Genomic DNA, 16,644 nt, shown 5'->3' with positions numbered 1-16,644 from the left:
GAACCTAAAGATTCACAGCCCTTGCTGGGGTGAGGTGCAGAGGCCAAAGGACACAGTCCAGGACAACCTGTCCCAACCTTCCTAGAGCAACATCCCACACAACAGTAATGCACCTGTATGGACATAGTTCAGCACTAATTTATCAGAACTACTGACTGAACACAGACTCAGATCTGAGCTTACTCTTAGGCTGGTCAGAAGCTCTTATTCCTTTAGTATTGTGGGGAGTTCTTAAATTTTACAGCTAGGGTTTCACATTGGCTAAAAATGAATCTTTATTTCCATTTAAGAAAGAGCAATGGAAGAAGTTACCGTTCTGAAAGCAGGGGCAGAAAATTCTGCTTCTCTGTTTACTGCTGTCTTGAGGTGACTAGATTTAATTTACCAGACTAATGCCTTTAAAACCAAGAAAATGAATATCTTAGGATGGCATAAATCTTATATTGCCTACATGATAGCCACACTGACAAACAGAAATGAATTCATTGGCACAAACTTAGTTTGCACTCAAAGTTAATTTCAATACTTATCTCAAAGTGCAAATCAACACAAAACATTTTAGAAAAAGAAACATAAAATGAGTCAATAACTTACATTGTTAAGGTGCTGGCCAACCTTACATTAACATCAGCATACATTAATAATGGCATCATAACACAGGAACACTGAACACTGCTACTTTTAAAGAATGTATCATTCAAGCAAGCACAGCTGTTAATTCTCTTACTAGAAAAGCTGCGTATTTCAATACATTTAATTTTTTCTATATATATATATTTTTTTTTTTTTATTAGTCATTAAAATGCATGCAATGTAATGTAGATTTGGGGAGTGAGAGGGAAATGAAAATAACTGATATTAGACATTTAGGAAGAAACCACAGGTCAAAGCTTTCGTGTCACTTCCAAATGCCCTTAAAACTGCATTTGACAAGAAAATGCATTTAGCTTCTTTTGTGCATAGCTTAGAATTCAGGGCAGCCCACAGTTCTCCCCCTTCCAACTGTTTAGGAATGGTAAACAAATTGGCAGATAATTACATTCCGTCTCTTAGCAACCCTAAATGTCTTGCAATGAAGTTATTGGGCTTTTTTTTTCTGATGTCTTGTGGTAATGACATTATTTCCACAAATTTTAGACCCAGTCTGACAAACCCACTTCATACAGATCGCTTCGAACCTCCTGGATCAGCATACAGTCTAATGGCAGCAAAGATCAGCTAGTGAAAGCTACCATCTTGTTTGTAATCTCTTGGGAAGACAATTCACAATAAATATATACTGAGGACAAACAAATGACTAAGTAGGAAGACGCTAGTCAAAATATTTTGTCACGAACTTAAATAGCCTTTTCCCATGCCATAACTGCAAACAAACAACACAGAAACCTGTGGTTTACACACAAACCTTTAGACAGCAAAGTTCATCAGTTAACTAAATAAATGAAATTTTTAATTTTAGAACAGAAAAGAGGTTTGGGCCAGTTTCTCAGGAAAGGAATTGATTGTGGTAATCTTTTTTGAAAATGCAATCCCACTTCTAGGCATGAAGGAATTCCTAAAAGCTGGCTCATGAAAGGGGAAACATTGCTGCCACTCCTCCCCTTCTGCAGACACAGCACAACACAGCAGCAGCAGACTGCTGGGAGCAGTTGTCAAAATCTTCACTGCATTTTAGTGGAGTGGAGAGGGCCTTTGTTCAATGCCTTCACTGGAAAGATATAATCTCTAAGTTTTCTTTCCCTCTTAATAATATATCAGAACATATTAAGTATATTAAGTATCAATAACAAATGAAAGATGCTGAAAAATCAGTACTGTCATAAAATGCAATAAAAACAGTAACCTAGAATACCTTGTTCTGCCAAAAGAGATTTTTATTACACATTCCCTTACACGTCTCCTTATTTAAAGGCTGATTTTGTATTGGAATCTGTGTACCATTGCTGGCATAGGTGCCTAGATACACACTTTGTCACTGTGTCCCTAATAACACAGATAATATTTTTTCTCTGTTTAGTGGTCGATTTAGGTACAACTACCTCTCTAAATTAATTCCGAAAGCAGGTTATCGTTCCCTTACCATAGATCTTTCCCAAAATGGTAACCAAGCAATAAACTCATTTGAAACATAAGGAACAAGCAGTCTCTCACTGAACAGTGTTAATTATCAGTATTTGCACCTTGACTGATTACTTGGAAAATGAAGATGAAAATCTGACGGCTTGAAACTGGACGGCTTGAAAATCTGACGGCTTGAAACTTGAAACTGAAAATAGATTTTCCTCAAGTTCAAAAGCAGCACCATAAATCACAAAAATTAACTTCAGCACATGGACTTAAGAGTTGGTCTCTCTATAATGCTTGATAAATTACATCTGCATAGCAGACAGGAGCCTAAATAACTTCAAGGCATTTTGGCAATAACTAATTAAGACAAATGCAGTATTTCACAGTGTTTTGTTGCTGTGTAGAGCGTTCTCCATTTTAGTCAGGCACCTGGTGGTGTAGCTGGGCTCACACAAAGTGCTTGCCACAAAAACCTCAGGTTCCAACTAGATGAGAAACAAAAACCGCATTGCTTCAGTGAGGCATCTGACAGAGGGGAGGCAAAGAGAAGGGGAAAGTGATTCCTTTCCATTGCTTTAGTAAAGAATCAGTTTCTCAGGAGCTCTTTTCCAAGTACAAACAGTGCCACTGGGCTGCAGTGCTGACGCAGCAGCATATGCTGCACCGGGCCTATGGCAAAGGAGTCAGGGCAGCACTGCACTGCTGCTGTTCTCCCCTTCATGCGCGTTAAGATGCACGCAGACACTTGCTTAACTCCAGCCCCACCTCATAACTTCTCCTTGCACACCACCACTCATTCCTGTGACACTGCAGCCCTTCAGATTTCCTAATCAAATGCCACATGTAACTCCTCTTAAACAAGCTAAGTTAGGGAAAACTTGTATCAGTCTACATTTTGCTGGGCAAGGAACCAGAGATTGTTGTCATCATCAGGTCTAAGAGGAAGTATGTAAAGCAGCAAGGAGCAAAGGTGTTTTGGGAATTTGTTGATTTTGTTGATAATGTAATGGACCAGGGTTGGTTTTGAATTCTTTTTCTCTGTCCTCATTTACTCTCCTGAAATCTAGGAGAATCTAGGAGGAAAGAGCAAAAAATGCTTCCAGAAAAACAATATACTCACTATAGTTCACTCAACTGCAAAGAGCCCCGTAATGTCTAATTAAAAAAAAATAATTAAAACCCCTACTACTTTATCTTCACACATAGATTTTTTTCAAATGAAAGACAGACAGAAGGGAAAAAACCCTATGAGCAAAGCCTTTTCAGGATTCATCAATTTTTTTAAAGACTCAAAACAGCATCTAAGAGGAGAAGAAGAAACGCACACAAGATGATGCTGGTGAAAACACTCTGATGCTCAAACCCAGTTTCCCTTTAAGGAGCTGCCTGGGCTGGAGCAGTCACATGGCCACTGGTGTGTGTGTGGGTCTGTGCTCAATAAGCCATGAAGCTCTTTGGCTGAACCAGTGTGTGTCATGTGAGCCAGGGGTTGCCATGGCAAGCACATATGCAGCTCCTTATCCACTTCAGCACCAAGGCAGTGCAATTCAGATTAGCAATGCACAAATATGATTTCCTAGGGAAAAAAAGCTACACTTTGCTTTGCCTAACAGTTTGGATGTAAAGCTGAAACAATTTAAATTATCTCTGAAATGGTATTTATTACAAACTGCTGAAAACCTTTTAATCTCAGAACAACAGCCATGTAACAAACACTAGCAGTTCATTCTTCGATAGCAGCTGCATTTTGGCATAAACTGCAGTACATGAATTTCAGAATATTTTTCCATTTAAATACCAGGAATACTGTATTTCTTCTTCAGCCCTTTAATCACTTACAACTGGAAGGGAGAAGGACGGTAGATGGGTGTTCCAGTGAAATAAAAATCATGTCAAACCAACCCTAAAATTCACTCATTGCATTTCTTAATGTGGTAATCTACAGGCTGACATTCAATGCAGGAAATTTCTGTGAAAGCTGTTCCTGACACTGAAGTAGAGTTTTTTCATCAGAGTCCTAACATCTGCTACCAAAATTAAGCAGCTTGCTAATACAGCAGGCTAATGAAGATGTGCATCATATGTGCTGCCATTCCTAACTTGCTGATGGAATGCAGCTAGAGCTACTTGCAACCCAAAGCCAGGTTTATTGAGGGGATTCTGTTTCTGTAGGGGCAGCCATAGGACTGTTTTACCAGACTGAGGTCAATTCCAGCAAGGCGCATTGTTCTTGCACTTTCAGGAACCTCACTATGATGCCAGGATCTAACATAAAATGTTCAAAGACATATAGCATAGCATGGCCTTCAGTGTTTAATACACATACAGGGAATATTCCTGTGTGCTACTGCTTCCAGAGAAAAGATATTCAAGTCCTGAAATAATTTCAGTTGGAGACTTTACACAATAATTTATAAGGAGCATAACCATAAAGAGTGAGTGCCCAAGCCTCTGAGCTATTATGTAAAAGCAGACAGACCTCAATTTAATTGAAATTTTTAATAGAAATCAGTCCTTTGTCTCCATATTTGTAAAAGTGCCTGAAAAGGGATAACTTGTATTGAAAAAGATGATTCTTTCAGTGTTTCCCTCCTGCCAGAAACCCAAATAAAAATTCAATTTTAATTAAAACCAAATAGCTTCCCCACAACCCTACGCGAGCTTCCTAACTCTGCCCATCACTTACAAGGGGCTACTCTTAAACCCTACAGCACCATTCAGCCTCTAATTGCTACTGACTCAGAGCATCTGGAAGTGCAGAGCTCTCAGCACAGAAAGATCATGATGTTGTTTTTGTTTTTTCCCTTTATTAGAAGATACTCTGTTGGGGCTTCATGGATTAACTTCAGATCCTTCTCTTTTTTAACCTTTTGCTTTTTACCGCACTCTTCATGTCTCCCTACACATCTCACTTCCAGCATGTACTATAAGTTTTTCTCCAATAGCAATAATAGGGAAAAACTCCATTGCAAATCACTTGCTGATTTAAAGGAATCAGAATACTAAAATACAAACTGATGCTCCAGGATTTCGTCTCCATTAAATTGAACAGCATTTAGCATTTATCATTATTATTTTTAATCGGATGTCAAAAAAATTGAAGACCTACATCACTACAGATCCAATCAAGATGCTTCTCCCACAACAAAATTGCATAACAGATGATATGGATTTTTACTGAAACTACCTTAAATCTCTCTGCCTATGGAAGATGAATATCAAAATCTAACCACTAAAATATTGGATGTAGTCTCAGGGTGAAAATAACTGATTTTGTGCTACTCGGTTTTGTTAATGACAAAATTCTTGATATCTCTCTCAAATTCATCTCATCACCAAAAATTAGAAAAATGAGATCACCAGTCAGGCTCCTACTAATGTGATTTTGGTGTTAGCAGACTGATTTTTTAATTAGCCTTTCTTTGTTTACTTATTCAGACATTTACATTGTGGTTGGCTGCAGGATTGTCTCATGTCAGAGTTACAGAACTGAGCATAAAATAAATAACTTCTCACACTCCCCAATACCTCTCTTTCAGCCCTGAGCTTTCTGCCAACAGCAGGAATTTGCTACTCCATAGCTGCAAACTGAGAAGCAAAACAAACTTTGTGTTTAATTATAGAAGATTATTCTCTAGATGGGCTACATTTTTAAACAATCTCTTTTTGCAGTACTAAAGGACTCAGCAGTTTCCTTTTGTCTTTAAAGATTCAATTAAAAATATATTTCCGAAATTAAATTACAGCATGAAATTAGCTAAGGGTATGAAATACAGCATTTGCCCTGGCATTCAGGGAAGGCTGTTCAAAGCAATTCACTTAATGGCTCCAACATGTGATCTCAACTTAATAACTAAAGTGCCCTCAGCTTGCAGAGGATCTACTGATGAGATATGCCCTGTATAATCCACCAAAAAGAGAAATGGATTAAACCCAGGTAAATCTTATTAATTTATGGAAAACCCTGCAGTTACTCTCATTTTTGATCTTTTAAAATGTTACCATTTTGTCAAGAAGCACACTTGTTGGCAGGAATATTTCTGTGGGTTTTAGCTGGCTATGGCCTTCTCAATCTTGACACGTTCCAGAAGCATCTGCTGGAGTCCATTGGAAGTGTTTGTTCCTCTGTAGCTTTCAGAGAATACTGCTGGATGTAATTCATCACAACCACTGGGGACACACTTCAGTTTATTCTTTGCTGTGCTAATACAGGGAAGGAAATGAGCAGTCCCCTAACTCCTCAGCTGCCCCTTTAGTCACCTGTTGGGTACAATTTCAGCTCATGCTGTGAGCTGTCTTTGCTCAGCGTGCACTGGGTTAGTGTTTCAGAGGAATCTAATTTCCATTTGGGGTCCTTGGGTACTGTGCAATAAAAAGGGAAATGAAAACCATTCCACTTACACCGGCCTTCCGTGGGACTAAAGCAGCTCCCTCTGCTCATGCCCAGGATCCTGGCAGCTCACAGGGGGCTGCAGCACCTGCCCCCAGCCCAGCAGGGCTCTCCTGAGGGCTGAGCTGGCCCACGCTGCTGGCTCTACTCTTGGTGAAAGCCCTGTGCTCAGGACACTCCACACAAAGGCCTTTTATTAGTGGGTTGGTGTTATGGGGGGGGGGGGGGGGGGTTGTGGTGGGGGCTTTGTGCATTTATTTATTTTTATGTATATTTTTAACTGACTTTGGATTACAACTCAAATTAGAGTAGAAAGCCAGAAGGAAAAATAAAAGCATGCTCAAATTAACTATAAAACCTGCAGCTAATAATGTCTCTGCAATCCATTTCTTCTTTAATCTCTCCTTGCTCGTATTTTAATCCAATCACACAAAAATCTCATCAGTGCACATACATATTCCTCTTTTCATACAAATTTTAACCACTGATAACTTGACAACAAGATGCCATTCACCTGATGCTTCTGTTACAGAAGTGGTGCGACACTCTCTTTTTCCAGGGACACACCCAAGAGCAGACTCTCTACTTTAGGCTAAGAAAATAAACATCCCAATTAAATAATCAAGTATTAGACTATGTTTTCCTGTGGAAGAATGGAAATAAATAAATAAATAGAAGTACGCATAGCCTGTCAGGAGGGTGCTGAAGAGAACATGCAAAGGGCACAGATGCCTGCCAGCTGGATGGGGCTTAAAGCAATCTTTATTAATATTAAATCCAGCCAAATACAGCTGTGATTCATGGCCCTGAAAAGAGCAATGAACTGAGCTATTTTGCTGAAAGAAAACATTTGTTTTTCTTCAACTTTATGAATAGTTATTGTTAAATTATGGATTTTCCTGAAGGTACAGAAAGATTCACTCTTACCATTCTAATGCTGGCACAAAGCATCGGTTCTGCTGGGTTCTCAGACTGGGGCTGTGTATTCCCAGTGTCTGGGACTGTGGCTAGCTGCAATTTTGCTACAATGGGTCATGAGACTTCTTTCTACATGTTTTTTGTACCAGTATCTGTCCTTCAGGTTGCAACATGAACTCTAAATTCCGGTCACAGGCAATTACAAAATTTGGCAGGGGTCAATGAACTTCAGCATGGGGCACTTTTTGGCTACTGGAATACTTGAGCCAGAACAGATCAATGCTTTTACTTTGCATACGTATTGTGCTGTATTACTGAATGAATTTCTCTATTAATGAAGTCTATCCTAAAATAGTTATAAAAACTTGGTCTGGGCATGCTTGAGAACAGTCTCCCTTATTTTTTATCCAGTCTTCATAACGACAGTTATTAAATTCTACTCTATGCAATTTTATAATATCCTTGAAGACATTTTCCAAAAAAATGCAAACCTTTGACTGCATTTAATGGCACCACCAGAACTCTACCAGATCATGCAAAATACCTCAATTTCCACAGTTCTACATGCATCTCTCTTGCTAAGAGGGGCTTTTGGGTTAGAAGAAATGCCAGATAATTTTACATCCTGTAGTTAAAGAGTAATCAAAAGACAGTAAGAAAAAAGACTAGAAAAACAAGTGGAGTGGGAGCAAAGGGCTACAAACTGGCCATTAAGATCCATAGAGCCCCCAGCATTTCCCAGCAGTAGTGTTCTGGGGACTGTCTCCCGGAGGTACAGCACACCTCCTCCGGGATGACTCACTGTGCCGGGGTGGCTCCAGCCTGGAGGTTGGACGGGAACACATGCCCAGATGGAACTGGAGCAAGGCCAGCTCACTCAGTTACACAGGTGGTCAGGCAGTCCTGTGAATACCGACAGCGTCGAGACATTTCCACTGGATTTTAACAAGAATAGGGGTCTGCAAACCCTTTAGAAGCTTTCTGGGCTCTCTGTGACCCCACACTCCTAATGTGCTTTTAAATAGGGCAAATGAATCCTGAGAAAAAATGCACCCACCCACCTATATAGTGGGCTAGTACAGGACTGAACAATTTGTAGAACAATGAAGGGAAAGAGACCATGTATACTCCCTGAAAAGAAGCAAAAGTTGTAGGCAGAAGCCCTAAAAGGGAAGAGTTTCTGAAAATAACATCAAGATTTAGATAGGAAACATAATGATTTCTGCTTTATTTCCTTGGTCTTTTGGATTGTAAGGCTGGCTATCAGCCTCTATGGTAAATTTTAAATGACATTAATCACACAACTGGTCTAAAATAAAACTTCTCAGAATAACAGCAACAGCAATATAAAGTAGTTTGCATTGTGTCTGTTGTTTATTTTGTGTGGCAATAATACAGGCAGCCATATGGATATAAGCATTTGGAAGGGAGGATTTGTTGGCTAGATCACCACATCTGTTTACTTATAAAAGCAACAAAAATACATTTGGAGGTCACTGACTGCAGAACCATTTTACTTACTCTCGATGAAAAAAAACTATCGATGCTACTCTTTCTACATTGAACCAATTACAAAAGAGACCCCAAGATATTTTCATGAGAAAAAGTTTTCAAAATCATAGAAAAATTAGTCTCTATCACACCTCATCAGCCACTTCCACCATAACAGTGGTATCAGAGCAATAACTTAATCTAGGATGAAATGAGCAAGCAACATGTCCAGGAGGAAGATAAAGAAAACAGTGCCCCAGTTATGCTTCCTCATAACACAAACCCTTTGATCAAAGGAGCACATACCACTGACCTGGTATCCAAAAATCACATTCACCAAGTGAACTCAGATTTGAATTAAAAATAAAAACAAACAAAAAAGCCAACAAACAAAAAAACAAACTAAAAACCCCCAAAAACCTCCACAAGTTACATCAACACACCGAACCAAAAAACTATGGGTTAACAAGCTTATAATGTATAATATCTCAATACTGTTTTTACAGGTATTTCAACTGAGGCTCTCACCATGACCCAAAATATTTAATGTGCTTCCTTCACTATTTTTTTTGAGGTCAGGCTATAAGCATACTGTAATCTAGCAAGCATATACCATTCCTGTAAATTTAGAAATGCATAGTTTACTACACAGAATTTCAACTACAGACAAACATTCAGAAAAAAAGACAAATAGTACTTTAAGCATTCCTTCACCTAAAGTATTGTTCTGATTTCAAGACACTATTATAAAAATTAAGTTCATAATGAAATTATTTTTCTTAGGTTATTTTTCATTCTGGTAGAAATATTTTGGTAGAAATTCTTCAGCATGTCCATACAGTCTAAGACTACACACATTTCCTCAGCTGAACAGAGCTTTTGGCAGTGAATAATTCCATGAATAGAAATCTTTTTATATTTTCTTGCTGTCACCCATGCTTGATAACATAACTTTTAGCTGAAGGACACATGATTTACGTCTTGTTCATGAAGGAAACTAAGGATAGGAAAGACAGAAAACTACAGAAAGATAATACCTCAATTAAATTACTGCCATGACCATTAAAAAAAAAAAAAAAGGCAAGAGAAAAATGTGATCTTACTTTTGCTGACGGGTTAGTCTTCAATACTTGGTTTGCCAAAGAAAGGAGAGGTTATGTTGACAACTGTTCATTACAATTCCTTCTTTACTACAAGAGCTTAACTCTGCCACTGGCTGGCTGGCCCATTTCTGCTAGCTTTAGCACACAACAGTGCTCCTAAAAGCTCCTCCTCTTGACAGCATCTGTCTGGATACACCCCTCAACAAGCACAAGCAAGGCTTTCCACAGAGCCATTTAGGTTCTGGGAATGAGCTAAATGTAAGGGAAACCATTATAAGTAAATATTTTGATGACTAAGTCCAGGATTTGGCAGGCAGAAATTCATGCCCACTGACACAACCAGCTTTACAGTATTTACATCTTCACAGTCTTACAAATGAAAATGACGACTTCCCTGACAGAAACAGTAACTTGAATGATGCATAAAAACCAGAAGCCAGAACTTTGAAAGCATGCACTTCTTAAAAGTATGGCTCTTATTAATGCAACATGTCTGGCCTTCAGAGGATGAGGGTTCATTATTTGTTTCTTACCAAGCTTTTGTATTTGTGCAATTAAAAAGGGAAAACATTGGTGAAGTATCCACACAAAATAATAATAAAGTATCTTAAACATGTGCATTTCAGTTACGGATGAGTCAGAAAGCAACCGCTCATTCTAACAGATGCCCTATATAAACTCCAAATACTCACCTTTTTCCTGGCACCCACAATAGCTGAGGCAAATTTACCTTCTGTTCCCAGAAATGCTGCCTACAGCAAATATTGTATCATTGCAAATGTACATCTCATAGTATTGCCAGTGAAAGTGATACTGCTCTGTAACTTTACTTGCAATTTATAGGCTTTGTGGGCACTATGCCAGTACCTTCTCTTAATCTGGACACAGCTGCCTGAATAGAAAATGATCATCTAATGAGACCAGATGAATAAAAGATGGAAGAAAAAATGTCTATACATTAGATCCATATATATGTATTCATTGTGTCTTACTCTCGGCTACTAATCAGCACATTAACCTTATTTTCTCCACATGATTGCTAAGTACTGTACTAAAATTAGGTCAGAAATTCAGATCAGATCAGCTGACTCAGCCCAGAAAGATTAGACAAAGACCAGTTGCCTTTTTTTTTTCCCCAATCCAATATGCTGTGTTTATCTCCCCCAACGTACAATGGATCCATACATTTTTCCCCACAATTAACCTATCAGAACCAGACACCATGAGACAGCAATCACACTGAAGGTACATCAGTCCTACTGAAGAAACACAAAACAATGTATCCTTTGGAAAGCAAAACACACAATCAAACATTTTTAGGTCATTTTTCAGATCTTGTTTCCAAACTGCTCAGACTAATGCATTTCAATGAACTTAAGTCATTCAGATTACTTAGGAGATGATTTAGGTAAATAACAGCTGCTCCTAAATAGAGTTATGTGTGAATACCACCACTTTATTAGACAATATATTACTCATTATTATGTTGTTAATATACACAAACAGCCTTCTTCTAAGAGAGACCATCTGAACACTAAAATTGAAGAGCTTCTAAATAATTCAATAATTGGACCAGCAGGTGATCTTCTGTAGGTGCAAAAGACTTCTGGCTGCTTTTTGATTCTCACATGCAAAAGAAGAGCCTTTGTGGGAACCCCCTCTCCTGCTCAAAAACCTACCTGCAGTTAATCACAGGGGACGACTCCCTTGTTGCTAACGAGATTGTTTTCAGCTGTTGGGAGTCTCCAGACTGCTGTCACTGTTACCACTGCACATGTGCACCACTTGCTATCTAGGCCACGCTCTCAGAAATTAGGGATAATATAAATACCCACCAAGATAAGGTAAAGACATAAGAAATACAGTACAGAACGAAGAAGAAATCAATGATTCTACTTTATCTTTCCTGACTGATGCATTTCAATAGACAACATGGTCTTGGATGAATCTCTAGAGGTTACTACAGGGAGAAGACTCAATTGCAATCAGCCTAAGTGACTTCAGACATCGTGGTTCATTTAGTCAAATCAGGTATTTACTTGGTCTGCCATTGCTTTTAGTTTTTCCAATCAAAGATGGATCTCAAGTAGCTTTTTTTACCTCTCCAAGTTTACATGGGAAAAGGTGAAAAAGACTTGAAGAAAGTGTTTTTCAAGATTTCCCGAGGTGTTTTCTTACTTAGTTTCCTCAGACTGATATTGTTCCTCCCCTCAGTATTATTGAGATAAGCCAAGTGGGGAGAGATCAGAGGGGATCTCTGCAAACATAGTTTCCCACAGAAGAGCACTGTATTCAGGAAATGTTGCTGTCTCCAATCTACATACAAATACATGCTGTTTCTCTAATATACCCATACTGTGTTGCTGATCCTCTTCTTCCTGTCTTCTGGCTCTGCGACTGAGGATAAATACTCAGTTCTCATTGATCTCAGTTGAGTGTGGGGAGGAATTTCATGGTTTGGCTCAGCCTTAAATTATCTGTACTTATCCAGAGCTCTTCATCAAATCACTTTGCCAGGATCAATGAACAAAACCACACAAACCAACCACAATGTAGAAAATACTGTCACTACTATTCAAATGAGGTAGAGAAGCTTGGCTAGAGGACTATAAAGAACCAGGCAGATCCACAACTTACTCTCTCATGTCCCAAGAAACTTATTCATAACAAAAAACTGCTCTGGTACCTAGTGACTGCTGCTTTATGGTCACACGTATAAAAGTACATGCAAGCAGGTTAGGCAGAATACAGCCTAATTGTATTCACCCTAATTTCACATATCACTCCAATGAAATTATTGAAAATCCAAAAATTTGTACTTCCTGGAACATAAAGCAGCCATATTTTTGCTTTACATTCCTTCATCTCTCTCCTCTTTCAAACTGTATGTGCTGCTCTTTTCCTTTTAATGCTCCATCAAAATTATCAGACTACCGAGGCGTTGCTCGAATGTTCACAGCACAGCATGTCTGTTATACCTGGATGTACAGTACCCAAGACATAGCATAAAATTTAATCACTTAAACTGAAATACAGAAGATTCACGCTGGGGGAAAAAATTCAAAGGACCTCCTATCAGCTTATGCTCAAGCTATTCATTTGCATATAAAAGTTAAGGATTTGGATGGATGATTTACCTGAATTAGAGAATTTTACCCTCACCTCAAGAAAACCAATTTTTTGTATCTGTAAATCTGCAAGTAATAAATATTTATATCTATTCCATTCAACCCTCTTTTCCTCTCCGAGAGGCTGCACAGGTTTCATTGATATCCATTGGCACAAGAAGCCGGGTCATGCAAGTGCTCCTCTCATTAAGTGTCAATTAAAATCAATGGAATTGTTCAAGAAGAGTCATTATAGGGTTCTGCCCATCAGGGGCTTGATCCATTTTCCTCTAAGTGATTGCAATATTGCTACTGACTTCAGAGATCATATAATTGAAAGGAAAATGTAAATAATATAGACTTTTTCTTAAAAAAAAACCTTCATACACCAGTTACAAAGCTTTGAAAATTTACCAGATTTAAAAGATCAGGTCAAGAAGAGTGTATTTTGACCTGTGAGGCTTTCCCTGTCTTGCTCACACACAAATACATTTTTTCCCAAAATACAAACTGTCCATCTAAAAGCACTAAGAGGACAGCAACTGATTTGTCACTAGATCTACATCTCCTATTCCAAACCCCCAAACCTTTTGTTACACATCACACCTGCTCAATATGCCACACATGCTCAAACTATGTCTACACAATGTAAACCTCATGCATTAGAAGCCTGACAGAGGCCAGCGGTCTGTACTGCTTTTGCCAGGAAGCTGCTTAGAAATCAAGTGCTCTACACGTATTTACCATGTCTGAAACTGAGCCCCTCACTTTTCATTCACTCCGCCAGACCACTCATCTTTTCATCAAAATATTTACCGTTTTATTGCTTCTTCTTGTTTTCGGCGTTTTTCACTCTTTTCTTTCAAGTAAGCCAGGTTTGTTTCATTCCTCATGCGATCATTCTCTCGAGCAATATCTGATGCATTCTGTATAACCAAGCCATCATAGGCCTTCATCCCCATATCTTCAATATACTGGAGAAAAGCGCCCAAAGTGACCTCCTCCTGATTAGAACTCATCATCTTGCAGGAGATAATGAACAAAGGAAAGCAACGTTTCCTGCAGGTTGAAAAAACACATAATACCTTAATCAGTAGGAAAATAGCTTATGGTTTATGACAGCAAGGTTTTGTCAGTTGTAATTAACATCTCCGTAAGAAACAATTTTTCAGACTTTCCCATTTAAGGGATAATAAACAAAGCAATTCAGAACACAGAACAACATTACTCGAGACAAGAGAAGACAAAACCAAGAGTCTCTTCTTCCAGGCAATGCAGATCCATACAATTACACTGTTTAAATACCAAAAGAGTTTTCTCCCACCCCCTTCCCTTTTCCTAGTACCCATCAGTTGCATAAACACTGATATCCTGAATCTCAGTTTGAATTGAACTGAGAAGGCTTCCATCAAAGGACAATACGTCCCTTTTACAGTTAAATAGGGCTGCACCAGAGCAGCTTACCATAAAAAATTTGTATCTGATTGCCAGACAAAATTCCTATTCTGCAGGATATTCTAAAGTTCAGGTGAAAAATATTGTTCCATTTTTTGAAACAAAAAACTTAAAAGCTTTCTTCAGGTTCAAAATTTAGAAAGAAGTGAACTATTAGAAAGAATAGTGAACTATTTTCCTGTATTTCTTAGTAATGTGATATGAGCCCAGAAGCCCTGGTCATCTGTTGCCCAACACCTTGTTAGCCTGAAGTTCCAAGAATGGACAAGAATGCCCAGCTGAGCTGGGACCTTCAGAACTCTAAAGTCCTTGAAGTCTCCAAGAATCTGTATTTCTTCCACAGGTATGACAGACACTTGGATTTACAGTACTTCCAGCTAAACAGCATGGAGCAGACACACTCAGATCCCTGGGTCATTCCTGGGTCTGTGGCAGGCAGCCTAAAAGCTCTACAGAAAGGCCACAAGAGTTTTCCACTCACCAACAGAACTCCTGGGAGGGGCAAGAACCCTGGTGTATAGACACATCAGTAAATACTACAGGACACTAAAGGCAAGGTAGATAAAGATCAAGAGATAGACTGTTGCTCTCTAAAGTCTGTGCTGGATAGGACTGGATTAACCACTTACTAAACAAGTAAAATAGAAGTTTAAAAAAATATAATTTTTCCGTCTTATTTTAAATACTGATTTATTTATTATTATTAATCCAGAGGCATTACAAGCTTGAGTGGCATTACCTGCACACAGCCCTGTGAGGAATCCTCATGCCACAGCCAGGGAGCTGGTGCAGGAGTCACTGAGTGATTTGCTGGCAGACCTGGCAGCTGAACTCAGCTCTCTAAGGCACGTTTGCTTATTCACTGCTACAGCATTCCTCCCCTCCCTGAAGAAGGATGGTGTGGTTTCTCGGAATCAGCCTCAGAACCATGCCAGCACTACAACTAGAAGGGATCTTATTGAATAGGCAATAAGAATCATGTCTGCACAAAGATTTTAGGGGCAGGGTTCCTGTGGAATCAGCGACAAAAATCTTTCCCCTATTTCCTAATATAATGTTATATTTCTAACATTTATTACATAGCTGGAGAAGTAAAATTCTGATCTAGGTGGGCACTGATTAAAAATAAATCAATAAATAAATTTAAATACTCTTAAGGATTCTAGCAATCCACTTTGGGCCTTCAGATCTGGGCCCTGACTCTGAGAATGCAAGGGATGAAAAGAGTAGGGAAAAATTTTTCTGCCCTTTAATGTTTTCCCCTGTTTTTGATCGGGGGATCTTTTGAAGTAAAAATGGCAGCTGGTTTCAGGCACTAAACACCTTAAAAGCACACTGATAATTTCCCCTTGTTCTCTTATGTCTGCATATCAAAATTATTTCTGTACAATGGTAACATGACTGTTAAAATCATGAAGACTCAGAGGATGCAAAGGGTCTACTCCATTACCACTCCTGCTTCCCAAGAACAACCTTTTCTATCAACTAAGCCTGAACATGAACATTAGGCTGATGTTGAGCGTCACTGAAGTGATCTTTAAGCATTTTCAAGCATAGGTATAAGCATCTCCTACTAATCTCTGCAGGGTAACACCAGCACAGGAGGTCATAGTGCAGCCCAATGTGCCTGCATGCCATTTCACACAGCTTTGACACTGGAGCTGGGTAGAACTACACTGGGCTGCAATATGCATTCAGCCATTCTATATATTCACCATCAGCAGCACACTGTCTGCAAAGAAGGGGGTTGGAAAGCTGAAAATGAGCTGAGCAGACTCTATGAAAGTTATGATGCTTCAACAGACATCATTTTAGACTAATTCCTAAACTTGCTGATTAAATAAAGTAAGTTCAGATACTAAAGTCCCTTCTTAGAGTCTCTCTCTACAGCATGAAGGCTACAAGATTAAAACCAATGCTAACAGCACAGACAGCTCTAACACCCCTTTCTCTGAACTCCTCAAATGATATCTGCTTTTCGATGGTTAAATTCTGGGCCATTTCCCCAGCAGATAGCTATTTTATTGTATTTTCCATTTTGGACTTCTAGTAAAATCTTGTTTCTGCATATGTTGAATTAAATTCAAATAAACTTGCACAACAGAGAAGTCTC

The 16,644-nt window shown here is 38.8% G+C and overlaps 1 protein-coding gene across 1 annotated transcript in view; it reads right to left on the bottom strand.

Moving 5' to 3' along the window:
- NYAP2 (neuronal tyrosine-phosphorylated phosphoinositide-3-kinase adaptor 2) overlaps positions 1-14,104 on the bottom strand; it is a gene marked incomplete at its 3' end in the record, with an annotated part of 125,402 nt that extends 111,298 nt beyond the window's left edge. Inside the window, exon 1 of the mRNA XM_082287979.1 lies at positions 13,893-14,104. Within this exon, the coding sequence (XP_082144105.1) occupies positions 13,893-14,098 (206 nt within the window). The 5' untranslated portion in view covers positions 14,099-14,104. The remainder of the gene's footprint in view (positions 1-13,892) is intronic.
- Positions 14,105-16,644: the final 2,540 nt, after the last annotated feature.

Source organism: Coloeus monedula (assembly GCF_965178545.1).
Source record: "Coloeus monedula genome assembly, chromosome: 10".
In the NCBI taxonomy this organism is placed as follows: Eukaryota; Metazoa; Chordata; class Aves; order Passeriformes; family Corvidae; genus Coloeus; species Coloeus monedula.
Note: the sequence above shows the minus strand (reverse complement) of the source record. Positions and strands in the feature narration are given on the sequence as shown.